General features: G+C 36.2%; 2 protein-coding genes across 8 annotated transcripts; both read right to left on the minus strand.

Moving 5' to 3' along the window:
- Window positions 1–65: 65 nt before the first annotated feature.
- psidin (phagocyte signaling impaired) lies at window positions 66–4,701 on the minus strand. Of its 2 annotated transcripts, none has more exons than XM_090163467.1 (22): window positions 4,572–4,701; window positions 4,260–4,345; window positions 4,061–4,199; window positions 3,800–3,993; window positions 3,560–3,743; window positions 3,379–3,490; window positions 3,230–3,316; window positions 2,990–3,180; window positions 2,738–2,919; window positions 2,451–2,676; window positions 2,275–2,385; window positions 2,044–2,213; window positions 1,937–1,984; window positions 1,769–1,872; window positions 1,583–1,708; window positions 1,272–1,515; window positions 1,089–1,212; window positions 970–1,023; window positions 818–912; window positions 630–743; window positions 419–556; window positions 66–354 (listed from the first exon to the last, which is right to left on the minus strand). In XM_090163467.1, exons 1-22 carry the CDS (start codon window positions 4,654–4,656, stop codon window positions 235–237), a joined length of 2,934 nt encoding a protein of 977 aa, XP_090019593.1. In that variant the 5' UTR covers window positions 4,657–4,701; the 3' UTR covers window positions 66–234. The 2 variants fall into 2 exon arrangements, with proteins under 2 accessions (XP_090019593.1, XP_090019594.1); XM_090163468.1 differs by having other exon boundaries at window positions 67–354; window positions 2,990–3,168.
- A 197-nt stretch (window positions 4,702–4,898) lies between these two features.
- Window positions 4,899–26,230, minus strand: LOC149922970 (carboxypeptidase D-like). 6 transcript variants are annotated; one of them, XM_090162993.1, is made up of 11 exons: window positions 25,876–26,223; window positions 18,897–19,121; window positions 10,551–10,648; window positions 10,024–10,196; window positions 9,765–9,952; window positions 9,533–9,706; window positions 9,311–9,463; window positions 8,988–9,130; window positions 8,824–8,919; window positions 7,602–7,719; window positions 5,120–5,258 (listed from the first exon to the last, which is right to left on the minus strand). In XM_090162993.1, the coding sequence occupies exons 1-10, from the start codon at window positions 25,892–25,894 to the stop codon at window positions 7,651–7,653; spliced, it is 1,338 nt and encodes a 445-aa protein (XP_090019119.1). In that variant the 5' UTR covers window positions 25,895–26,223; the 3' UTR covers window positions 5,120–5,258; window positions 7,602–7,650. The 6 variants fall into 6 exon arrangements, with proteins under 6 accessions (XP_090019118.1, XP_090019119.1, XP_090019117.1 ...); XM_090162991.1 differs by having other exon boundaries at window positions 8,704–8,919; window positions 25,876–26,222; XM_090162992.1 differs by lacking the exon at window positions 7,602–7,719 and having other exon boundaries at window positions 4,899–5,258; window positions 25,876–26,222.
- Window positions 26,231–27,245: the final 1,015 nt, after the last annotated feature.

Below are 27,245 nucleotides of genomic sequence, written 5' to 3' on the forward strand. Positions count from 1 at the left end.
CTCTCTAAAATTTATCACATTTTTCAGAAATATTCTGGACATAATCATAAAAAACAACTCCCTTTATTTTCTCATTAGCATAAAAATCTAACAAAAGTTTGTGAAGGAAAATGGAATATTTTATATACAAAATTTCAACATTTTCTTTCATCGAAGCTGTTTATTTCTAACAAAACCATTCTTAATTTAATTTACAATTTGTTGTCTCTTCATTTTGAGCTTCGGTGTAAAAAATTAATTTTTCAAATTTTGCAAAAATTTCATTTTTATTTGTGTTAGATCACTAAGTTCCTTCAGAGACTGTTTATAACTGGTCCGCAATCTAATTTTCACTGTTTGTATAATTTCAGTCGCCTGTATTAAACACGAAATGAGTAAGAAATAAAATATGTTGAAAAATAAACTAATTGAACTTTACCTTATCATGCCCTAAAGAAATTTCGCTTAATTGCGTCGATAGAAGCGATGTACTAACATTATCAATTTTCTCTTGTACTAATTTTCCACATTCTTCAATTTCTGTTACTAAATCTACGTAGTATTGAAAAGTTGTGAGCTAAAAGAACAAATAAAAAGGGTTAACTTGATAAAACTTAATAAAATAATTATCCTGAACAAATAATACTTACTTTGTCTTTCTCTTCACTTTCTTTTTTCTTTTTACCCTTTTTGCCAGTGGCAGATTTTGTTGGTTTCAATATTGCGTTTGCTATATATAGAAGGACGGTTGTGAGACTGAGTGTCTGAAATAAAATAAATCTAATTGAGATTTGTTACTTCAAAATAGAAATTCCCAAAAAAAAAAATACTAAAGTACTTCGACACAATTGACAAGTTCTTCATTTACAGATTTCATTTTACAAATTGATTGAGGATTTGCACTTAGAAGCTCATCTATTCTTCGAAACATATCTAAAAAAATATTAAAATTTATTTTTCAGAATATAAAAAACTACTAATAAAAATTACTTTGGAAGCACTCAGTAATAACAAATTTAATTTGACTATCGCACTGATCAGCGCCTATTAAACAGAATCGCATGTAAAAAATATATCTTAAATTTAGAAAAGTTAAAAAAGGATCAAACCATCGCTAAACTCTGTTTTTGTGTAAAACTGAAGAATGAGTCCCAATAATGAAATGAAAACGTTACAATGTCCACCTTCAATATAAGATTTTAACCTATTTCCTGACGGTGCTTGTAAGGGGTACTGTAAAACAGAAATAAAAAAATAAATACTATAAAGACATATATGTTAAATTTAATTACATTTGAGTCACGGAGATTATTAAGGTCTATTGTAACTAAGTGCTCGCGCATCGACGAAATTAGTTCCAAGAGCACATCAGACATGGGTCGTTTTTCTCCATTAGTAATGCAATTATTTTGATGCCTTGATACTTCTTTGGTCAAATTAAAGGCCGCACCCACGGACCGAACTATCATATTCCGTAACTTTAGCCACATAACTTCCTCCTCAAATGTGTGTTCCTTAATTTTCTGTATTACTCCCCTAAAAATTGTACACGAAGTTACATCAGTAAGTTATTAAAAAAAAAAGACAAATTGTCACAATTAACTTTTTAGAATCACTCCACATTCTAAACACTGACACATCTCGATTATCAACTAAATCTTTCCAAACAGTTTTGTCCTTTTCTGGATCAATTTCCATAAAATCAATTATAAAATCAGTTGACGATTTGCTAAAAGAACAATAATTTCATATTTAAAATATGGTATTAAAAAATACCAAATTATTATACTTTTTAGTTTCTAAACACAAATCTAATATGAGTCGATCCAGAGTCACAGCAGAGTACTGCATTGAACAGCTAAGTTTTTCACGGAAATCAACCATTTCTTGTATCTAAATATAGATTTAAAATTTATTTGAACATTCAACAAATTAAGATTAAACTAAGCGTTATCACCTTCGTGAAAGAACCGAATTTATAGCAAGCTATAAGATATTCAACCATCTGAAATTAAGAAAAAATCAAATAAAATTTTTATTAAAAATGTGAATAGAGAAACGTACATCTTTGAAATTTCCAGTGAAGAACCAAACTGCATTTCCTAAAACAATGCTAGCTGTGCCAAAATGACCTGCAGAAACCAACGCAGTTGTAATCAAATAGCCCAGAGTTTCCTGTTGAATGTGCTTGATATCTATACTTTCCCAGAGAGCGTAACTAATACCAGCAGCACCTTAATTTCAAATTAGAAGACTGAAATTGGTCAAAATTACAGAACTAACAAAATGTCTTACCTAAGCAGTTGTATATTTTCAACAGCAATAATTTGAATTGGTAATTAGAAGGACTAGTTAAGATTGCTTCTTCTAGCATGACTATTAGTTGCCAGAGTAAATTTTCATTTCCTAATTTAAAGTAAAAATAAGTGACAAAAAAAATTAAAATTTCAATGCAATTATTATTAAGGTACCATTTTCTTGCCATATATCCAAGAGAACATTGGCAGCTAAAAGGCAATAATCGTCACTAGGTTGAAATTCAGTAGGAACCAAGTTAGCACCAAAACTCAGGCCTTGGCGATAGCGTTCAATAAATTCATTTATTAAATTAAATTTATCTTGTTTTGGCAACTTGTCATAAGAGCCCACGCTGTAGCATAGTTGGCAGTATGAAAGATGATATTGCATTCGTTTTACCTTAAAATAAAAAACAAAATTTAAAGAAATTGTTTCTTAATTTAAGAGAAGGTACGATTACATTTTCTGGAAAGACTATTTGGCTGTCATCTGTAATTGGTCTTAAGTAAGCTTTTATATCAGCTAGGACCTTTTCCATGTCATCTTCGGAAACCGAATGAGAGGAGATCATGAATGACATATCCAAATAACAAGACGACTTTGAGCCATATCTCTCAAAATAAGAGTAGAGTAGTTTTTCTTCTGTTGTGGGAATAGCACCTACCTTAAATTGATTATGTTTCTTGTTTACGGTAAGTAATGTAAAACGTACCCGAAAGACTATCTATGGATTTGTTTTGCTTAGCGAGTCTATAAGCTATTTCCATTTGTGCCAAATAAGGTCCGCGAAGCACTCTGTGGTTAAATTCTTCATCATTTTGCTTGCTATGTAATGATTCTACAAAGGGGGCAGCCATTTCATATGTGTAGTCCACAGTTGGGTAGTAACGTCTGGAAATACCACTACATAATTATATAACATTTCTTAGTCAATTATTATTGAAGAACTTACTCTGAATTTTTGTCTGTTTGCCAATTGGAACTTATAAGCTTTTGAATTGAATTTAAATATTGCAAATAATATTGCCAATTGTCAGGACTAGCAAAAAAAAGTGTCCATTAATAACAATATTTAGCTTAAACCGTTGACATGCAAATTACTTGATCAGCAGTAAATTTTTGAAGGCTGAGTTAACTTCTGGCCAACGTTCTAATTTCATTAACAATTCTGCTTTCCTTCTAGGAATGCTATCCAAATATTGCGGTAATTTCTCTTTAAAAGCAAATTTCCAAATTCAGAATGCTTAAACAACACGATTTTTTGCGTTTAAGATAATATTACCCGATAATGGACCCTCTAAAACTGCCAAGCAATCTTCAAATTTTCCCTGTTTTTCTAATATTAGCAAATAAAGCTGAATTTCCGCTTCAGCATCAATTCTATCTGCATTTATGAACTTCTCTACCATTTTTTGTGCTAATGGTAAATACATGTTTGTGGCTAAATGTTTTTCTGCATTGCATGCCTTGAAAGAACACAAATTAATTTTGTTGTCTTGGAAGAGGTTTGTAAATCTCTTACTTGCATAACTAGGCTCATCACAGCCCAAAAGTAATACGGATTCTTTGGTTTTAATTTATATAAGGCCATTGCTGTTTGATGTTGTTTTTTATAATCTCCGAGCCTAACATAGGCCATGAAAAGATGTGAAAAAAGCTCCTCATTGGTGGGGTCTTTCTTGATAGCATTTTCATACGCATCCGCTATTAATGCAGCTGTAAAACAACTATTTTTAGATATACTATTTTATAACTATTATAGTATTATTAGTAATAAACTAACGTTTGTGTAGTTCACGGTAACAAATTGTCATGGCTTGCAAGGTAGAATCTTCAACAGGACATTCTTTATGAACTTCTTGTAAAATAGTAGCTCCTTCATCTTGCTTACCCAGTCGAATGAGTGCCAAAGCTTTCAAAACCTTGGCATAATTTATTTTTATTATTAACACCAACTGTTAAAAATAAGGTGGTTTGTTTACCTTAGCACAAGGGAAATCTTTTTGCTTTTTAAGTAGCTTTTCCGCCTCTTGAGCAGCTTTTTTGTTATTGCCATTGTCAAGACAGTCTATTGAAGAAAAAAGGAAATCGGCATTAAGATCAAATTAATTTAGCATGTGAGCCTTGTGAGGCCTTTGGTATCATGCATTAATGACTCTGACATAGGCCTTGGTCTACATAAAATTGCGTGTTTGTAATGTTTTTTTTGGAATTTATCGATATTGTAATGGGATTACCTATCAATTAGGTTATATTTTATCATATTTTTACTAAATTTAATAATGAATACATACCATAAATTGGTCGTAATCGTCTTTCATTTACTCCGGGATCCGCAAGTGAGCGCGCCGCCATTATTTTTATCAATTGTTTTTCCATAGTTTTTCTTATCCAATGAAACAGCTTAAAAAAGTCTTGGACCAAATTCGGAAGTGAACCTGATAGCCCTGCTATTTTAATTTTTTGGCTTATGTCCTGACTTTATAATTTTGTCGGGAAATTTGAATGTACTTTTGGGGACAATAAAAGATTTTTCGCCTATAGACATTCAAGTAGGCTAATATTGATTTTATTATGATAAATTTGTACCAACGCAAATAATTTTTTTTTTTCAAGTTTTATTGGTAGTATGAATTATCGTGAAGCGCTTTAAAACATTTTACATCTGAAAGGGGTTCCAGCCCCTAGTTGAGAAAGTTTTAGTGTATATATATATATATATATATATATAAAACTATTTAAATATCATTGGTATTACATTGCGCGTTTTGTAAAACAGAAGTTCGTTGCCTCTAGAAAAGAACTCCTGTGTGGTTTAAAGTTTTTTAGTGTTAGCCCAATATTCCTGCAAAAACTCTATTGATTCCATTGGATATCGTTGATATTAGTGAACTAGCTATCGTCCCCTGTGGCCTTCTTGTGGGAAACAAAGACTGACCGGGAAATAATAACGAGTTATTTCGTCGTATAAATGGGCGATTCTAATTGAGAAAAATGAAAAGAAAATAATAGAGAACCCACAAAATTTTCAAACATTAAAATATAACTCTATTAATAAGTAAAATAGCATAATAAAAGTATGACACTTGTAGCCATAGAAATCTCATAGGTAACAACAATGCTGCCGTGTAACTGGCAAATGGGCCAAACGCCGTGGCAGACGATAGCCAGATCTCAGCCAATCAGAGCTCAAAGAGTGGTTCTGCCAAGAATTTAATGTCACCAGAGAGAATGACGTCACCTATCTCCCGCTATAGTAGCGGATCCAAGGAGGATTATTATCCTCCTTGGCGGAACCACTCTACGGCCTCTCATTGGCTGAAGGTTCAAGGTGAACTGGCGTCAAGCTCGGCCGTAGGCGGCAGCATTCTAGTTACCTATGAGATTTCTATGCTTGTAGCCTTGTTTATACATTTTTTTCTTACTAACACCTCTGATCACCACTATCAAGTTAGTAGGAGGATTAACAAACATTAATCTATAATTTGGTAATTTAGTTCTGTGGTGTTATATATTTTAGTTAAACAAATTTATCCAATCCCAAAATTCTCAGGAAATAAAAGTTGATGTTGACAAGCCTATAGGCGCTTCAATAAATGTCGTTTTTTTTTCTTTCCTCCCCTACGCGCATGCGTGAGCCACTGAATAAAATGTTTATGTTAGTTTTATTTGTATGGCTAAAGTTTATAGCGTGCCCACATCTTTTTCTTTCAGATGGCGCGTGCGAAATTGAAAATGTAACACTTTTACAATTAGTATGTCTTCACTCTATGTATTACTACTTCTAGGAAAATCGCTGAACCGGTTCTATTTAAGCGTCTATATATTAAGTCGCTAACTGACTTGGGCCTAAGGTGGTGCCGACTATTATAGCTCAAGAAAGGGCACTTCTGCTAGTAGCCATCGATTCGCGAATTTCACAGCCTCTCAAAACAACAAGATGACATAATCCGCAATCAATGAAATTGGAAACCATTGTTAAGTTTACAATCTGCTTCACCATTTTACTTTCATTAGCTTCGAAAGGAGCTTGGTGTCAAAAGGAATAAGGATCATTTATTATTTCTGGATGAGGTAAGCCTTAGAAAGCAGCAATGCGTTTAAAATTTTTCCTAAGCCTTGGCCTCAAGTGAGAGAAGGCGGTTACATTCCAAGAAGTTTAAAACTTTAAATCACGAAATCGCTACCGAGTGGCGCTACTTCGATATTTTAGGTGTCATTGTAAAAAAAGGATGTAGTTAAAGATTTATTCAAGTGTCATACAGGCTCTTAATAAACAACGCAATACCACTTGGAAAACTTTGTTGTGTCTTGTCAAAGATAATATAGAATTCCATACCCTAGATTCGAATTCTGAGCTTTCCGATTGACGGTTTTGTAACGAAGCGTTTACCCACTTCCGGGACGTGACCTCAGAAAAATAGACCCTTATCGGTCGCTGCCATAGTCCTATCATGGTCAACTTTGATGACGTGCTGTTGGGTGAAAAACGCGTCATCCAAGGTGGCCATAGTCTTATCTATAGTTGGTTACCTTGGTAACAATGGAGCTAACATTTTCTGAGTTCCGACAGGAAATGGGTAAACGCTATTGACTACGCACGAGGCTGTTATTTCGAATCTAGGGAAAGAGGTTTACATTATCTTTGGTCTTACTGTACTGAAACACCAAATATTTCCCCAAAAAAATTTGGAAACAGCGTTGCCAGGTTTGAAAATTAAATTATAGTATATACTGAGTCGAAACAATTATCGATATTAGAAACAAAACGTATCGTTCGTCTCATTATTTGGCAGTAAATTTGAATTTATCGGAATAGTAATAAAAAGTTTTGTATTATCTATGAGATCCTTTCTTTAAAAAGTATTTTCATTATTATTTCTCACACCATGGATTTAAAAGGTTTAAAAAATTTAGGTTATAGTTGAATTTGGTCCAAATAATATAAGAAGTTAAAATTTTAATAACGCTTAAATCAAATTGAGTAGATTGAAATAAACCTTGACGAAAACAAAATAAACCAGTTTCCACTAAATTCGAAAATTATCGTACAATATAGTACGCTCAGAACGATTAATCGAAAATAGTACGCAGTTTAAATTATAGTACGGCCCAAACACTAGCTCCGAATTATCGACATGTACTGAAATTATCGCACTATAATATTTTACGTCTGGCAATTCTGTATGGGAAAACTTACGTACCTTGACTCGGCTACAATATTAAGATCCTGTGACTTTAATTGTTAGTAAAAACGAAACAATAGAAAGTTAATTACAAAAAAGACAACAAAATACACAGAAATATCGTGCTGAAGTGCCCACCTTCACCAGTAGGATAAATAGACAGATATTTATGATTGTCTTTCACAGTTTACCAAGAAGACATCATCACCAACAAATGGGAAATGCCGTATACCAGAAAACGTCGCCAGTTGAAGACCTAAACATTGAAATAGTTGAACATTCTGTTAAAACATGATCGTCGATGGCGGTGGTGGGCATCGGGAAACTCGTACCCAGTCCCATTTTAACAATTCTATTCGGAAAACCCATGTGCAACGTGTTCGTGATATGTGCGTGTTGAAAGAGTGCAAAAAGGAGAGGCGGACAAGAGTGTTATTTCGGAAACAGACATTTATTGAGTTAAAAATTAAAATTAACATGAGAACAACATGCAAAACATCAATAAACGAACAGAAAACACGACATTTTGGTGAAATTGAAAACAAAATCGATCTACGACCGTGCGTCAGACTCATAATGAAGGTTCCGGTATGCAAATACAACATTACGAGCGCGCGCCTATTTACGGGATAGAGGTGGTATACGTAAAAAGTAGTACGACATTTTGGCACGCTTCACAAACAATCCGATATAACGAGACTCAAGCGCAGCCAAGCACCATGCTTCTTTAAGTATCACGTTAACATTATCCATGCACTCGGCTACTATGCGGTATCAGAATTATTTTAGTTCAGTCACGGTCATTTGGGAATGGTTCGAAGTTACGCGGAATTAGAATGGTTTCTAGAAGGCTTGGTTAACAAACTCGAAGTCCTAGGGCGCATAGTGTAAGAAGCGATAGCGTCGTTACTTGCACCGATCTACTCGAAGAATTGGCGGTACTCGAAGAATTAAGGGTTTCCAATCTAGCTTGATGGGGTTCGCTCTCTTCGACGTTGAGGTTCGAGTCGGTTTTGCGCGACGGGGAAGAACCGGTCGAGTAGCTGTACCCGTACCCCTTCGAGTAATGGTAAACTCTACTGACGGGGGAACCGTCGTACGGCCTAGTTCGCGCGCGTCCTTCCAGCGGGGTAGACTGGGGATAGTTGACCGTTTCGCCGGGAAACCGCGTGTATTCGGGTCGTTTAGAGGGTCCTGGCAGAGGATAGGGTGACGGAGAAATGTAAGGATAGTTGTTTACCGTTCCGCCGCCAGTGACTTCGCCAAGATAACCGCCACCAGACTGGGCTCCACTGTGTTGCCTGTCCCTATAAGGGAAATCCCATTCCGCCGTCGTTTCTTCGATGTTGTCGGTACTTACCAGTCGAGCGGGGTACATGGTAAAGTTGTGAATAGTCACTCCCGTACTGGTGACCTCGAACTGCGTCTCCGTTGGTAGAAAGCCATCCTTGTACGCCTAAAACCGAAAATTGTCCATTACAATTCAGTGGTCACACGCCACTATTAAGCGCTTGAACGAATTACTTCGATGGTATAGGTTCCCGGGAGTAGTATCCTCCAATACTCCCCATCTCTGGTACTTCTGAAGCCAATATCTCTACCTTTGATTTTTAGCGATACTTTAGCGACTGGGACATTCTTGTGGTCAGAAATTAATCCTTTGACGCCTATAGAATAATAATGGTTAGCTAAGTCGATTAGTCGAACCAAGAATGAATTAACGTTAACTGAGAATGTGAAGGAAATGACATGTCACACGTTTTCTCTCTCTGTAGGCTAAATTTGCGGCTGCGTATTCTCAGTTATCGTAAATTCATTCATGGATTAACCACTGTTCGTGAACCTACCGCGATGAACTTCAGCGATAAATCTGAGCAAAGATTTCTTATTGGCACTCCAGTAACGAGCTAGCTCGGCTCGGAAGGGGTACTTGCAACAACTTATTTCGAAAGTCACTTCTTTACATCCCGTCCATATGTAATTGTAGTCCTGCATACCACCTTAATAAAACAAACCATCTCGCATATCATCATCCCTAAACCAATCGGTATTTTAATAAGGACAAATACCAGTCAGAGGATACCAAGCGGCGCCATTGGTAGTTCCGTTGGGGAACTCCATGCCGCCGTCCCGACAAGGAATGCCCTGATGCATCGTTTCGTGGTTTGTGGAGTAAACCAAAGCCAAGTGTTGAAAAACGTCGTTGTCGGGGGTCAGTGACGATGTAGAGTAGCTCTGAAATACTGAAGCGTAATCGTACAGTAACCCATCATAAACGTTCGGGAGGAAATAGTCGCTTACTACTGTTCGGGGTATTATCGAAGGGATAACTGGCCACCAAGGCCCCTCCGTGGAGATTTCCAGAGAGGACGAAATGGTTGCTGTCCAACCAGTCTTTGGTAGCTTTCGTTTCGGGTTGGATTTCTTTGTCGTTCGTTTTGAAGTAGTCTGGGAAATTTCTATTGAGATCGAATCCCCTGGCATTGTATCTTTAGAGAAGAAACAAATTCGATAAATACCAATTAATTAGATACCAATTAAGAAATAAGGCGTATATTACCTTCCCTTAACACCCGAGCAGAAGCCCTCCGAAGCTATCTCAAAGCCGTCGGGGTTCATGGACGGCATAAAATGGATTTCGGTGTTGTCCACCAGCCACCTCACGTAGTTATCCCGGTGGTAATTGTCGATTAAATACATGATAAGATGAACCAGTAATTCGCGTCCAACAGCCTAATGAGAGATATAACGCCATCAAGTTATTACGACCTTGGAAGCAAAGTGCTCCATTAAGGAAAGCCCACACTATAGGAAACTAAAGTAAATAAAACGTAAGATTTTGGCAGGCTAATAGCAAATTGCGCAATTCTCGTACGGATATATATCCTAAATACGAAAATTCCCTCTCTTAATGTAAATGTTTCGAGCGAAAAAAACGAAATAAGCTGCCCAGACACCCGTACCTCGTCTAACGACTCTTAGCGAAGGAAGACTTCATACTATAGCCTACTCTCTTATGTTTGGAATTTCCAAAAAAAAAAATGCAAATTCATTAAAAAAAAGGAAAAAAATGTAAATAGAACGTGCCTCATTTCCGTGCATGTTAGCCACGTATTTCACTTGAGGCCGGAGAATGACGTCCTGTTCGGGATACTTCGAGACAGCCAGGACCCACAGATCCCTTCCTAGGAAACATGACGCTCTTTTATAACACCAATTCATTTTTCATTAGCAACAAAACAACCCCACCAACTCATAAATAAAAGCGTTCAGTTTCAATATATCCTTACAATATAGGACTCTATTTGAATGGAATATAACCTCAAGTCTTTTTTAAGGTTTTTTTTATGTTTTTTATGTTAACAATTTAGGCGGGAAATCACTAACCAGCGCCAAAAATATCTGAACCCATAGGAGGGAGCGGGAAATGGTTGAAGTGTTGGTGTTCCACACCAAAAAACCTGAGGTTATATTCCCTTTAAGGACAGGGTGCGAGCGTACATTTTACCGTAAGTAACCCATAAGTTTGACACTTCCTCGGTTTAGCGTTATTTTTCTTATCGAACCTATTTACTACCAGTTACTAGTGTAGCTACGATTTTGTTTCAGGGGGAGGTAGGTTGACACGTTTGAAAAAAAATATAGAAAAACAACAATACACCAATTCGCATATTACATACAGGGAAACAAACCTTTAGAAACCGCCATCGAGTATAAAATTTTAATTTCGTATTTCTACACTAGATGACACCAGCGTGTATATTTGGCGCAAAATTTGAAAAAATAAAATTACATTTTTATATTTATTATATAATTTAAGTGCTATTTCAAGCTGAAAGTTTATAGAAAATATAGTTATACAAAATTTCAGCTTTTAAATAACCACAATTCAAATTAGACTTTCGCGGATATTATCATTTTTGTTATTTCGGATTCTAAACTGATGGCGCCATCTAGTAACAAGTAGATTATTAAAAATTTACACACAATGGCGGTACTCCTGTAAAAGGGTCTTCTACCTTATTATATGCGTATTAGTGTATAGGTGTTTCGATAGAAACAAACAATACAAACATAGAAGTATCAAATGTTTTTATCCGCGTCACGAGTGCTTTACTTGCACGCGAGTTTTGCAGCGCGTGCTCTCTACCTTTAAAGGGCTTGCAGAGCAGACAAAACATTATCACATCTAGGAGCAACAAACACAAGGAGAACGCAGCTAGCCTTTAAACACGATAACGCAGTGTTGTGTACAAATTTCGTTGGGCGAGCCTTTACGCTGAACGTTTTACGGGCGGGGGGGGGGAGACAATTTCCGAATTTTCCCCTTCCGACGGCAGCAGGCGCTAAAGCGCCTAACCAATGAAAAATGTACGCAAGAAAATCCACGACTTTTGACGAGTTGTGTTCTCCTTGCGTGGGGTGTTGTGTTTGTTGCTCCTAGATCACATGACCTCCTATATTTTATAGAAGTCGATATTGTACATACGGTTCCGGTTCGGGGGTACGTTAACTCTGGCCCTCCCCCTGACTACACCTCTGTTTACTACACACGGACACTCTGACCTAGCTCCGACTTGGACAAGCAGCAAATAGGCGAAACTATAAAGTCCAGGGGGGCTGAAAATATGATAGTCACGTGACGTTGTAGAGAACTGCAGCGCCATCTATCCTAAGAAATACGAATTATTATTCATTTTCTTTTGCTAATGTCGGTTTAAATTTTGAGCGATTCATCTAAATAATCTAATTATTATTATTATTATTTAAAACATCTTGTGGAAGTTAATTATCTGCCTGCAGTATTCTGGAAGGAATAATTTTTTCTTTACCATCGCACGGCCAACTATGAACAAGAGTTACCAAATCGAAGTTGGCTGCGAAATGGTAGTCACGTTAATTTGTTTTCCCATTTTAACAAGTTGGTTAAGACCAAATTTACTTTATAGTTTTGCCTATTTGAGTATTATATTTTCGTCCTTGATCATTTTCGGGGGCACTACGCCACTGTTTACTACACACGGACACTGACCTAGCTCCGACTTGGACACGCAGCAAAATTGAGTGTGTATAACTAAACTTTGATCTCGCAATACCTCTGAAAATGAGTTCCGTGACAATGTTTGCTAATTGTCATACTTATTGTGAATATTAGACTTCTGGTTATCCGTAACAAAGCACCCTTAATGGTACGGCCATTCAAAGCTCGATTAACACGATTCGAGAGTGATGTTGAACTCGGGGATTTTGTCCTACTTAATTTAACGGACCTCTCTCTCTCGTGTCAAAAACGAGATTCTCGCATTACTTTTTTATTCGCGAGTGCTAGGCTCGTAGGCGGGGCGCTACGCTACTAAAGAACACTCGCCAAAATTCAGAGAAAGAAAAAACGTTTTAGACCGTGACTTCAATACGAAAAATTATTAACGGCGTGTATCGCGCTAACAATAGAAACTCCACAATCCAAAACACTGAGGGTTTAATTAAGTTCATTTTAGGCGGGATATTTTGTTTTCGCTAAGTTTGGCGGAGATTTGAAAAGTATATGGAAATGGAAAGTAGGTTCCCCCAAGACCAGGATGAGACTGGCGTATCATACGGGAAGAAATCACGGAAGCCCTAAAAAATTACCTTAAAATATTTCGAGAAAATATAAGGACAACTTTCACGTAAAATCTTGAAAAGCAGTCAAGTTTAAAAAATAGGCCAATGGAATATTGATTGGAGCGCTGCCTCGAGGCATGGGTCAAATATTGCTACGGATTACGTATTCTTATTTCTCGAGATCTTTGGCGATATTAAGGGCGTATTTTTATACACCAGCCCAGTCGTACTTCTTACATTTTTCTTCGGATCGCTAACAAAATGTTTTTCCTCAAAACTAGAAAGGATAAAATTAAGAAAAACTATTGTTTTCAGTAGTTGCTTCATCGTAAATATTGCGGGGGGGGATATTTCACCATCATAACGTATTTAAGATTGGATTTTCAGCCTTCGTACTAATTATCCCGGCGAGTAATTAGGAGATACCCTCGCGTAAGCCATAATTATAGAAATGAAATAATCATAATGACTTTTTAATTTATGTAAATTAAAGATCGCCCTTTTATGTCTAGATGCTATTATAATTTCGAAAAATTACTCATTTAATTGTTATCATATCGCTATCTACAGGGTGTTTTAAAAGGATATGCAAAAATTGTGAGGAGTTGTAGGGGATGAGATGAGAAGTACGCCTGTTTTTCCCTATTTTCCTACGATGAGTTAAAAGAGTGCCCGAGAGCTTCAAAGTGTGGCCTACTAGCCCCTGAAAGTAGGCTGCAACAAGCGCCAAACCAAGCAGCAGGGAAATACGAACATTAAGGTTTGGGTTCGTGTGATAGGTAAAAAAGGACTTTATAAACAAATCGAGGTAACCCAAAAGTGAACTTAAACAGTATTTAAAGTCCCTGCTGCTTGGATTTGTTGCAGTCTACTTCCAGGGGCTAGTACTTTGAAAAAAAAAATAATAATAATAATCAGCTAGGCTAATACCCAAGGCACCCCCTTAGGCCTAAGTCATCATGCGACTTTTGAAGCCCTTAATTCAGGTGGCCGGGTTACAATGCGTAGGAGGGTGGTGGCGCTCTTTTAACTCATCGTAGGAAAATAGGAAAAAACAGGCATACTTCAATTCAATTTCAATTATTTTATTAATATTTTCAGGTTTTTTTAACAGGTTTTTTCGGGCTAAGTCACTGTTGACTTCTCAACTCATACCCTACAACTCCTTCAAATTTTTGCATAACCTTTTGAAACACCCTGTATATTTGTAAATTGCCGTAGGCAATAAACGTGGGAAACAGGAATTGCTTCACTTGATACCACCTTTTAATTTATACAATTTATTAATTTTTATAAAAATTAAAATGAAACGTTACTAAAATAAATAAACTACTAATTAACAAAAATTAAAAAATAAGGTAGTTCTTATAGTCCCATCCTCAATTTAAGATTTTATCACGTTCTCAACTTTTCGGAATAAATGAAAAAAAACTTCTAAATACCGATTTCAAGGTAAAATAAGATAAATTCCAAAAATCTTTGGCTAAGGTAGTCGTTTCAAAAAGAGGAAACTTTTGAACATAAACTAGATTAAAAACAATTTATTTTTGGGGAGGAATAACTTCGTTACGATTCTAAAAACCGCGATTTTTTTACCTTCGGAATAAAAAACTCGCTATTAAAGAAAATTGAGGGTGTTTTAAACTTTCTCCTATTTTTAGAAAACTTGAGATAGAATTACACTAAAATCAACAACCGAAAATATCGATATTTTGAAGAATTCTAAGTTAATTCGTATTCAAATGGGTTTTTTAAGTAATATTTACGGATTTATACAACTAAATAACATTGGAATTCGAATATATGTTTTTATGTATGTTTTCCTTTATTCTCAGCGAAATTATTCTTACAAGTTAGTCTAGAGAAAATTGGATACGGCTCTTTGAAGATACGCAACTGTCATTCCCAATAAGTGATTACTTTTTTCATTTTCAACACGCTCGAAATCGCGTGAGCCACAATCTATTAATACATCAAGAGCGCGCGCCCAAAAAAATAACTATTGTATACATTTATTAATTTGGTCATAATTATATTGCAGAATCACCCATTATAGCTATAGGAGCAACAAACACAACGCAGCTAGCCTTTAAACACGCTAACGCAGTGTCATGTACAAATTTCATTGGACGAACCTTTACGCTGAACGTTGAGACAATTTCCGAATTTTCCCCTTCCGACGGCAGCAGGCGCTAAAGCGTCTAACCAATGAAAAATGTACGCGAGAGAATGCACGAATTTTGACGGGTTGCGTTCTCCTTGTGTGGGGTGCTGTGTTTGTTGCTCCTATATTATAGGGTTTATATTAAGCGTCTAATTCGCTGAAGATAAATATTAAACTTTTTCATTTGTAATTGTGATTTAGTGAGATGGACAATGACATTAAGATAAGTAATAAGGTATATTTTCAAGATTTTCCATACACAATTCAAACCAATTAATATAAGAATGAATCACACGAACTTAAATGACGTGTGCGATACGCGCAAAAGAGCCAAAAAGGATTTATTTCTATAGAATAGCGTATTTTCTTTTAAGAATATCTAAGCTATGGACCTTAGGGTGGAGATATTTTTTGTGTCGTAAAAACACAAAAAAGGCATTGTGCTCCGCGGCTTTGACCTTATATTCGCTCCAGTAAATTTTCCAAAAACCTTGATCCTTCACTGTATTGTTTCCGAGATGTTGAATTAACCAAAAACTCCCATTTTTCGCCCCTAATTCAGGGAATCGTAAGACACATTATCGCTACTCTACATTCAAAATAAAAACTCTGACATACCACTAGCCGCTTTACGAAATAATTTACCGAATTACAACATCGTAAAACAGTAAAATTCCCGATCCCCCACATTGATACAGGGCGGCTAATTTAACGCGGGACGAAGTTGAAGATTTACCTTTAAATTTCAGTGATAAAAAACCTTCGTAAAAACATCTCGTATCACGTGCTTTGCTTTTTGTTACAAAATATGTTATTTCTATTAAAAATTTTATAAAATGAGAGGTATTTTGATAAAATGAGAGGTATTTTGATAAAATGAGAGGTATTTTGATAAAATGAGAGGTATTTTGATAAAATGAGAGGTATTTTGATAAAATGAGAGGTATTTTGATAAAATGAGAGGTATTTTGATAAAATGAGAGGTATTTTGATAAAATGAGAGGTATTTTGATAAAATGAGAGGTATTTTGATAAAATGAGAGGTATTTTGATAAAATGAGAGGTATTTTGATAAAATGGGAGGTATTTTGATAAAATGGGAGGTATTTTGATAAAATGGGAGGTATTTTGATAAAATGGGAGGTATTTTGATAAAATGGGAGGTATTTTGATAAAATGGGAGGTATTTTGATAAAATGGGAGGTATTTTGATAAAATGGGAGGTATTTTGATAAAATGGGAGGTATTTTGATAAAATGGGAGGTATTTTGATAAAATGGGAGGTATTTTGATAAAATGGGAGGTATTTTGATAAAATGGGAGGTATTTAATTCATACTTTTTACACCCTGTAAATCCCGAAGACCTCCAGGATTTTCTGATGCCTCTTTTATTTAGGGCATCTTTACGGAACTGGACAAGGTACACAAGGATGGTCAATAATATAATTACTATAGGACTGACTTCTCAGTGGATGGAGTCGGGATTTACCCGAAATAAATGCGTCATATTTAAATTCTAATCCTAGTCCTATTGTCTACGAGTTTGAAGAAATACAGAAGCTTTATAATATAAACCCATCAATTCTAGTTTTTAGTGGTTTTTAAAATTTAAGAGTTCCCATAACTGGAGATACGGACGAGAAAAATTAAATGTCTCGTGTTTGCGGAAAATGGGTTGATCGTGAAGGATTGATAGAGAGGAGCCAAGCGAGGTAAAAAAATGTCACTAATCGCCATTCCTAAGACAGAAAAAAGGAGAATTTTACAGTTGGAGTCAACTTTATAAAACCTTTATCAAGATCATGGGGAAACTAAATTTTGAAACTCAACTTTGAATTTTTTTTTGCCACCCGGCTTGATTTTTTTGTTTAAAATTATAAGTGTTAAAATATTTTCCATGGTTTAATTTAAGAATAGTTCTAATTGTGAAAATAAGAACACACGCTTTATTTCAATAAATACCGACATATCTTTAATTCTAGATCCAGCATTAATATTTACGCTAATAAAAACCATATACTTTTCAAACATAATTTAATTATCCTCTACTGCATAAAATAGTTTTGACAATATTAACTTTTATAAATTACAATTTATTTAAACGACTACCCGTCGTAGCTAAGGAAGCTGGATTACAGCAAAACTACCCTTCTATTCATAACATTATATTACAACTAAAACTATAAGTATGCCTATTAACAAAATTTATCAAGCAAATACAATTTTATTGGTCACAAAGCCCCTAGTGACAACTACTGTTTAATCAGGCACGGTTCTAGAATTTTTTTCTTAAGTGCGCCCATACTTCAGGAAATAGTATATCATAAATTTTTGGGTGGGCACTAGCCTATTGGTCCACCCCCTAGAACCGCGCCTGTGTCTAATAACTTGTTGGTTTTCTGTGAAGTGTTTTATTGCCAAATAAACAACCATACTATTCCATTCTAACCTACTACTAATATGTATTTGCGAGCTCAAGCCAAACCTGGGTGAGAGTATCAGTGACAAAGAAATGGTTCGATCAGAAAATTTGCTTTAAGACCGTAGAACGTATGATTTTTACGTTACTTACACTAATAAGGAGACGACCCGAGGTGTTACGCACCGATTTTGTTCAAACTCTAGGGATTGGTAGACCTTCATGTAACTTGAAAAATCCTAAAGGGAATTTATTCAATGGGCAACGGTTTTGCCATGGCAACGAAAAATGTTTTTGACAACATGAAATGGAAATTTTCCCATTGAAAATAACATATGATTTGGACCGATTCCAAGGGTCCCCCCCCCCCTGTGAAAAATTTTAAAATACCAAAATTATAATTTTTTTAAAAAAATTGACGAAAAAAACCAAATTGATCACATTTTGCTCAATTTGAACCAAATGGGTGAAAATGAACCGATATGGCTTAAATAGGAAAAATTTCCATTTTATGTTGTCAAAAACATTTTTCGTTGCCATGGCAAAACCGTTACCCATTGAATAAATTGTCTTTAGTATTTTTCAAGTTAGATGAAGGTTTACCAATCCCTCGAGTTTGAACTAAATCGGTGTGTAACACCTCGGGTCGTAAGGATAATCACATACTAATTTTAAGAACTAGATGAATTGTTCGATCTTTAAACAAATATATATTTTTAGTGTAAATATTAAATCAAAGGCCAAATTTAAGTACCCTAGTTCCACGCAGATATATAAATAAGTAAATATCGTTGGGATTCAAATTTAATCAGGCGGGGCATTATTTTTCGGAGGAAAATACAGCGTAAAGAAAATTTAAAAAAATAAAACAATTTGGTATCATAATATTGATTCAGACGGCATATCGTTGAGGGAGGTCGAAATACGCGTACTTTCAATTTATTTAACTTCCCGTCTATAATGTTTGAAGTTTCGCGAACCATAAAATACAAGGAAAATGTCTTCCTCCGTACAACGCGCACTACGCCACTTCCATACCGATAACACACGCCTCGGCGTTAATTCATTTTTATCGTTTCCCATTTCCGATCAGACCCAATTAAATCTTTCGAGTGCACTTCCGGCGAACCAACCCTACATTTCCGTCGCGAGCCTCCCTTCTGTATTACCACTTTCTCAATTCCTTGACCGCGTTATTTTTTAATATTGCCAAAGGTTTAAAAACGAGAAAGTAAGGCTACTTACCCTGTACGGATTGTCCAACGGAGTAGACTCGGGCAAAGTTCGGATACGTGCGACTGATATTACGCAAGAGAGCCGTCATTTCGTCGTGGTTATGGTAGACAAAGTCCAGTTGGTAACCTCGGACGTATTGGACGGCGGACATGTAGATGAAGAAGAACAAGGTCATAACCCCCGTCATGTACCAGTAGGCCGGCTTCATGGCTGCTGGACGATGGCTTAAGCGACCTACAATAGGTCAAACTTTAGCAATCACGCGTCCGACATTTAAATAGTAGATTTCCTAATAAACGAAGGCGGCTAGCTTGGCCAAACAAATTCCCCCAATTCCCGAGATTATTTTCCACGTGATAGAAACAGACGCTCGCGCGGGTAGATGGGTGACTTCCGCGGTTCTCCGGTGATGGTGTGAACGACCAGAAGAAGAAGTTTCGAGGGAGCCGAGGGAGGGTCGCAGCGGGTACTTTAAGATTCACCTTGGATATATTCAAACTAGTGTTGGGGGAAGGGATCCAACCCCGTCCACCGAAAAAAATACCGTCAGTGGTGGAAGATGGTGAGGCGGAGATATTTGGTGCCCGCGATGGTACCGCTATGGGCCAAAACTAGCCGGTTATCTAACGGTATACTTGGAAAATAAAACGGGCGAGGATTAGCAACTCGAGAAGGGAAGACAAATAGCATTCGAGTTCAAACCCCCGAGACAGGTTAGGGAAGCAGCCAAGCTTGCAGGATGCCGACGCGCTACGATAATACGCCCTTGAACTTTTCGTTTATGGTTAGGGGGGGGGGGAGCATTTTGAAGTACTTATTACATATTCATGAATTTACTGAGGGGTGACTATATAGGACGAAATTAGGGGAATCTCCACTAGAGTAATTTCCATGGATTAGCTAGTCCACCAGCCGTGACTTAAAATTAACACCGTGGACGTAATTACTCTAATTTCTTCGGTTTTTACTATCCGGATAGTGAGCTTGGAAACTTAACGCAAACCTGATGGTTTGAAATCCAATGATAATGAAGGAATGTAGAGCCGTCAGGAAAATATTGTAAAATAGGGCCCGCGGGTTATAAGTAAAAGATATTAAAAACCTATCCTTCGTCGTTGATGGGAAAATCAAGTTTTTATATAATAAGTAATTTATCCATAAGGTACTATTACAAAAATATATATCAGTGTATAGAAAAAAAATTAGACTCTCTTTCGCCAAGATAATTATTTTTATAAAAAATTGCCACCTCATATTTCAAGTTGTTTCTCAATATATCCCCTCGAATTGAATTTAGATCAGGGGCCCATGCCGGCAAGAGGCCACAAATATTGAACTAGAGAACCACTAATTTTGGGCGGTTATGCAACGTTAATAGACCTCCGATTTAAATAAGTTGGAAATAAAATTTAAACCGGGTTTTTCTAAAAAGTGGTTCTTGGAAATTAATCATTTACGTTGATTTGTTTAAGGCCCCGATGGTCAACTATTTCTTAATCAAATACAACTTTGATGGCGACGGGAAACTATTTCTTTACGGTTTTTGATGATACGGAGAAATGGGCCAATTTAAACTAACTCGCTCTTTCAATCCAAAATGACATGTCGAGGTCGTTTAAAACAACTTTACAAACAAAAAAATCGGGGCGAATTAAAATCTACAAAGCTTAATTTAATTTCAAGATTAGATTGATAAAGACGCCAGTATATTACGAGAGAAGAGTTTGAAAGAATGGAGGTATTACGCAACGTAATTGAGAAAAGAAACGAGAAATTGGCTCCAAAGCATATCTTTGCCAACATCGTCGCTATTTTGACAATTTGCGAAAAGAGGGAATTAGGGAGCGGTGACCCCGATGATGCATTACGGATGCTGGGTGCGGCTAGACCCCTTTTCTGGGTCTTCTCCGAAATTGAACGGATCGGGATTTTCTAAACGCGACGCTCGAAAAATAATACTAATTGCGGTGTATTGTAAAGAAATTTATACGTAAAAGGCCTATCCCAAACCGGTTCCAGAAATCAATGAGACGAAATGTCGTATCAAAACTATAGCCTAGTTTTTGTTTCGCGTAAATATATTTTCTAACAAATAAAATTAAATAGTATTATCATAAGTCTTTATATTGTTCATAAGTGTGGCACTTCCTATTTTTGACATGCAAAGGTTTTACTGAGAGTTATTCGTAAGACAGACTGCATTACGGACGTTTTGCGTCCGCTCGCTCCCGTGTCACATCCGAGGGGCAGGTCACTTCCATTTTGGGTGCGTCTTAATCATAGTAAAATGATTTAATCAGGATAATCGTGATTAAATCAGGGTGATCAAGATTAAAAAATTTAATCGAGATTATAAAATCTAATCACGATTTAATCAATCTAATCACGATTTAATCAATCTAATCACGATTTAATCAATCTAATCACGATTTAATCAATTTAATCACGATTTAATCAATTTAATCACGATTTAATCAATTTAATCACGATTTAATCAATCTAATCACGATTTAAACGTGATTTAATCATTCTAATCATGATCTAATCTTTTTATTCAGGATTTAATCATTTTAATCCAATTTAATCATTTAAACATGATTAAATCAGATTTAAACATTCTAAACATGATTTAAAGTGATGTAATCAACATAATCGTGATTAAATCGAATTTAAGCAAAATAATCACGGTTAAATTGGATTTAATCTTTGTAGGGGTGCGTCGTTAATCAAGGAAGTGACCTGCCCCTCGGTCACATCTATAGAAGATTTTCTTCTTGTGATGACGTTACTCCATGACTATCTCTCACTAAAATATTCCTCAAGGGACAAACTTATGGAACAATATTATAGACTTATGGTACTACCAATAATGTATTTATTTGAATATGTTGAGACGATAACCCCTCGCAGGCCTCCCAGCGATTATTTCTTTAAATTATAGGAATTATAGGAACTTAACACAGAAAATATAGGAAGTTATAGGTAAAAATCTCTTGAAAAAATAGCATTATAAAGGAACATCTTCCCCATAAAAACCCTTATGTCAAATACTTTAAAACTTCTATCATGTTTAATATTGCTTCAATATTTACTTGAAACGTGCATCAAAATTAAAATAGGGAAATTTTTTGTTTTTTTTTTTATTAAAATAAGATTCCATAAGAATAACGCTGCTTACAGCTGCAGCCAGGGAAATGAGAGCTAACCCCAGTCCTAAAGATACATAACTATAATCAAGTAAGAGCCCCGCTGTAAGGGCCCGTAGCTGTAGGGCCCATCGAAGAAGCTCAAAGGGGGGGGGGGGGGTGTAAATAATGATAATTTGGGAAAGGTTTTCAGGGCTCGAGGGGGGGGGTGTAATTCAAAAGGGGCCGGGAGTAAATTTGACCCCGGGCCCCAGGATACCTTTGCACGCCCCTGCACACGCCGGTGAAGTTTTACCTCCCCCCCTTTCAAATTTAGAAAATGATGCCCTCCACATAATCGTAAATAAATACATACTTGATATTATTAAAAAAAAAATAAAAATATCTATCTGATTAATAATATTTTCTCAACCGATTTGAGAGCCAAATTAGCCAAATTAAAATTTTTCTTTGCCTAAAATGGTTTATAATTTTGGTCGTCACCCTCGGCTTAGCTTAGACCGTAGCTGCCATTTGAGGAGTGTTTTTTTCTCTATGGAAAAAAGCATGGGTGACGTCACACTGATACGTACTACCATAAGTCTACAATATTAATAAGTTGATCACTTTGGGAAATATTTTACTGAGAGCTAGTAACGGAGTGACGTCATCACAAGAAGAAAATATCCCCCTAGCGAGGCGCTGTCAAAGGCTACGTGTGCCGCGTTAGCGAGCGGACGCAAAATGGCGACGAAGCTCATAATACTAATAATAATCAGCTAGGCTAACCACTCCGCCACCCCATTCTGTCTGTGAATAGCTCTCAGTAAAACAATGAATCTTTTATTGGCCCATGGTAAAACTTTTGCAGGTGAATAATAGGAAATGTCACACTTATGTTACAATATTATACACTTGTGGTACTACTCTATTCACGTTTTCGTGTTTTTTTCTGAGTATTAATTGTCAATATCCCGTTCTCGTTAACGATGCGAATAAGAGGAAGTCGCTGTACCCTATCAACGACCAAAAAACTGTCCACAGTTAAACGGTTAACGATAAAAACCGTTAAATTTAATAATTTGGTTTAGAGACTAACCGTGGCCAGACGTAGGAACGGGGTGGTACAGGGTTCCAATGTACCCCCCCTTAAAATTTGAAAAGGCGCCAAATTGGTCCGTAAGGGGCGCTAGAAGCCTGTTGAAGACAACGGTGCCAAATTCAATATTCAAGCTGTACCCCCTTTGATCCAAAACGTCCCTACGCACCTGGAGAACGTTCCCTTAGCGCTCAACCAGTAAGGTATTTAATTGAGAATGACGATGATCATGGTCAAATCAGTAGCGGCGCTAAGGTTCTTTCACAGGTGGGCTAATTATTTTGTGACCCCTAAGAATTTTGTGGCCCTTACAACATTAGTGGCCCCTAATAAATTTTCCAGGAAGCGAGAAGAGCATGGTCGTTTTATTGTTGCGGCTCTCGTCGCGTTAACTGGACCCCCTATGACCTTGTATCCGACCTGGAGGAGACACGTGCATGCCCGGGGTATTTCCCTAAATTCCCTTTCTTTTCTTTCTATTGTCCATTCAACTTTCTTTCAATTTCTGCTCTCTTCCTCCAGAATCTATCTGTTTATGGTCTACTATCTTATTGAGTAAACAAATTGATTTTGAATGTTTTTTTTCAGAACAACTTTTCTTGGCAATAAAACCAATTTCTAGAGATAAAGAAAATTCATAAATTCAAATATGTGGCCCTTTTAATAAAAATATGTGGCCCCTTTCAGAAATGCAGGGGGGCTAAAGCCCACTTCAGCCCACCCTTAGCGCCGCTACTGGGTCAAATTTACCGCTGGCATGAGAGGCGGGGTTCGAGAAAACGGCTATCTAAGCTTACTACTAGCTATTAGGCAGTCCCCGAAAACTGTAGTGGAAACTTGTAGCAGTGTAATCGTAGCTTTAGTGTGTACTAACTGTCCTCCTACCCGTTCCATCTACACTTTGTCGAGGAATCGCTTAACCCGTCTATTCTCCCTTAGTACTTATACATTATAATAAATTCTCGGCTCAACCATCTCGTTGGGAATGTCCCATTGTGATTTCGAAATTAGACAGTTTCATATTTTAAGACGCCCATCAAATCGAAGCAATTTCATTTTTTTGTTCCAACTGTCATTTTTTCGATTTGGGTACGTTTGTTCGAATTTCATTCGTCCGAACGGTGGTATACAAATGTCCGAATGATCATTTGTCCGAATGCCGGAAAACAGGATCGTATGTCCGAAAACGTATTTCATTTGCCCGAAAAATGTATCACAACTTTTGTTGGCGATTTAGTCGTTCAATTTATGTTAACTTTACTGGCGAATTTCATTTGTTCGAATAATCGTTTGTCCGTTTTTTCGAACATTAGGAATTGTTTTTTTTTTTTTAAATATTGTTAATATAAGAAAATAGTAATATTAACGTGAACCTAACCTAACCTAAAATATCCACAACATTCAACGCAATTCCCACTTACTTACAAACAACGATATTTACAATGTAGTTTTTTATTTTTTATTCTTGCACTAAAAAAAATCCGGACAAAAAAAACAGCAATAAGAAATACTAATTTAGCGACAGAATTCGGACAAGTGATGCTACCGATTCGGACGAATGAAACAAACAAGTTGTCCAATTCGAACAATTGAAACATTTGTTATTTCGGCGGTTCGGACGAATGAAATTCGAACATTTGTTCCACCGTTCGGACCATTGAAATTCGAACAAATGTAGAAAAGCGTATTACCTCCCCCTCCCTTCTTTGAACTTTTGTTTTTTTAAATAAATTTCGTACAAACAAGAAGATTTATTTAGTGGATATTCCGTTTTTTAATTAACTGCAAATTCTAAAGAAATATTCAAATGAGGGTCTATTACGATGGTGGGTGAGCAGCCATCTATTTCAATATTATGTGGATTTTGGGGAGTAAAGCGACGCGTATGCCAAACGTTGTGAAATGACTGAGAGGACATTGCGGGATTTACCCAGCTTTTTTTAAACACGCGAAAAATTCCCCGTACGTATATGTTCCGGGAACCAGATTTTCATAAGTTACTTTTTGGCGAATGTATTGGGACGTTATCTATTGTAATTGTAACCTTTGTAATAAAAGTGAAGGCTACTCAGCAAAAAAATAAAGCAACCCGTTTTCAATTCCCCTTTACTAATTTACGTATATTATGATGCGAACGTTCAAAGTCCAAAAACATTGTTTGTATTACAACGACGTAATTAATAAGGGTTACTGAACCAGAGTTTAGGCAGGAAATTTCACGGTTTTGGATATATTTGATAAACATTTAATTTATTTCACGGTTATTGGATGGACATTGGACAAGAAAGGCTTAAGCCTGACCACTTTTCCCAGTACCAGAAGTATATAAATTTGAGTTTTCAATTTTCCGGGCCCTGGTTTCAATGCAATTTTTTTTCCTAAAATAACTGTAAGGAACCAACCGTTAAAACCCAGGCCCTTCGAATGTGCGGACTCTAGAAAATTACCTAGACCCAACATGTCCCTATCTGCTAATGTAATGTTCTCACTGATTTTTCAAAATACGTTTCTGAAGAAAAAATAATGTTGGACGAAATACCTCATATTACAAATAGTATTTTATAAATACGTTCAAATCCTTAAGTAGTGTAATACTTGGCGGGAAATTCTCCCCCAATGGATACATCTCCCAAAGATGGATAATATATACTTCTGCTGTTACCCGCTCTATTATTTCCATATTCATTAATATTATAGCATTGTCATCAGCAGGTTCAGCCCGATGGCCTTTCTTAATTACCGAAAATAAACTAATATATCTTACCTGTGCTAAATAACTTCATGGTGATAAATCGATGAAATACTTTTAAAACTTAATAGAGAGCTTTCTTCCGTCGACCAAAATAATTTAAAAAAGAATTGTCAACTCATAAAAAAAGCCAACGCGATTTAGGAAGTAACCGCCGTCATTTCCAAGAGTTAAATAGCCGAAATTAACTTGTTAGCTTGATGACACTCGTATGACCAGCGAAGTGTTCTCACGGAGAACCAGTGTTTACACCGTCCTCATCCAAGTACTTCCAAAATAAAATCCCACCTCCGACTGAGAAGAGAGAGAGTTGAAAAATAACGCGTCCTTTTTTTTGAGAGACCTGTCTACAGCGCGCCCTACATGCGGATTACGGGAAACTTTTATAAGACCCAGATTTTTAATACTTTGCCGTGAAAAAAGTGAAAGCTATAATCGAAATCACTGTTACCAGCGACCACTAGCAAATGCGAGGAATTTCAGTCCGGAAAAATTGTTTGTTAGATAAAGTGGTACCCCCCGGAGTAATGTTAGATTATAGTTAGGTTAAATATATTGTCTGACACTAGAGTGAAAACTTTAAAAGGGCAGTAAGAAAATTGATTATTTGAATAAAAATATTTTCGAATTTTAGTTTCAAAAGAAAAGTAGCAGAGTGACGTTTCCATTCTTAATCTACAATTAAAAGATCATGGCAAACCTGTTTTAAAATTAAATCTAACCAAAGACTATCAATTGGACAGAAAACAATTCGTTTTTCTTTAAACTTTGTTTCTCTTATTTAAAAATTGCGCCGTGCTAGACGAGTATCGCCATCTACTGACCAGTTAATGAAGCTTCAATATGCTGCCGTGATTTGCACAAAGGCATTAACGACCAAAACGTCATTTTAAGAAAAACTCAGTTTTGTTGCTTTTTTTTATCAATGAAAAACTTTCCCTCAGAATTTTCTGGAAAATATCCTATCTAGTAGTATTTTTTCTGCTCTTTTTAAATTTATAGTTCCTGATTGAAACTAGCGGTTCCTTTATCCCGCCTTTTAAGTTAAATTCCGATGTGCATGGTATTTTTTGAGTTTTAAATGTTCACAAAGGCAATAATGCTTTTGCGCAAATTATTTAAAGGTAATCTCATATTACTTAAATTATTCGCACAAAAGCATTTAATGCTGATTGGATAAACGAATAAAATACTTTTGTGCTAAGTAAAGGATGGCGCTTAATGCCTATTTGGGAAGTAGTTCCGTGAAAGTACCGAAATAATGCTTTTGTGACAAGCGTATATCTTAAAACCTAAGAGGGCTAGAAACAAACTGATTTCAGATTCAGAATCAGCACCACCAACTTACCCAGATAAAACTAAAACATTAAAATGTCAAAAATGGT

The sequence above is a fragment of the Leiobunum rupestre genome, chromosome 11 (assembly GCF_980474605.1).
Source record: "Leiobunum rupestre chromosome 11, qqLeiRupe1.1.hap1, whole genome shotgun sequence".
Taxonomy (NCBI): Eukaryota; Metazoa; Arthropoda; class Arachnida; order Opiliones; family Sclerosomatidae; genus Leiobunum; species Leiobunum rupestre.

Coding starts and splice junctions, on each gene's coding strand:
- psidin (XM_090163467.1), bottom strand. CDS start 4,656: ATGGAAAAACAATTGATAAAAATAATGGCGGCGCGCTCACTTGCGGAT. Junction 4,200..4,259: donor AAGATTTCCCTTGTGCTAAG/GTAAACAAACCA, acceptor AATTATGCCAAG/GTTTTGAAAGCTTTGGCACT. Junction 1,873..1,936: donor AATTCGGTTCTTTCACGAAG/GTGATAACGCTT, acceptor ATCTATATTTAG/ATACAAGAAATGGTTGATTT.
- LOC149922970 (XM_090162988.1), bottom strand. Junction 9,464..9,532: donor CGCTTGGTATCCTCTGACTG/GTATTTGTCCTT, acceptor TGTTTTATTAAG/GTGGTATGCAGGACTACAAT. Junction 8,920..8,987: donor CGGGAACCTATACCATCGAA/GTAATTCGTTCA, acceptor TTTCGGTTTTAG/GCGTACAAGGATGGCTTTCT.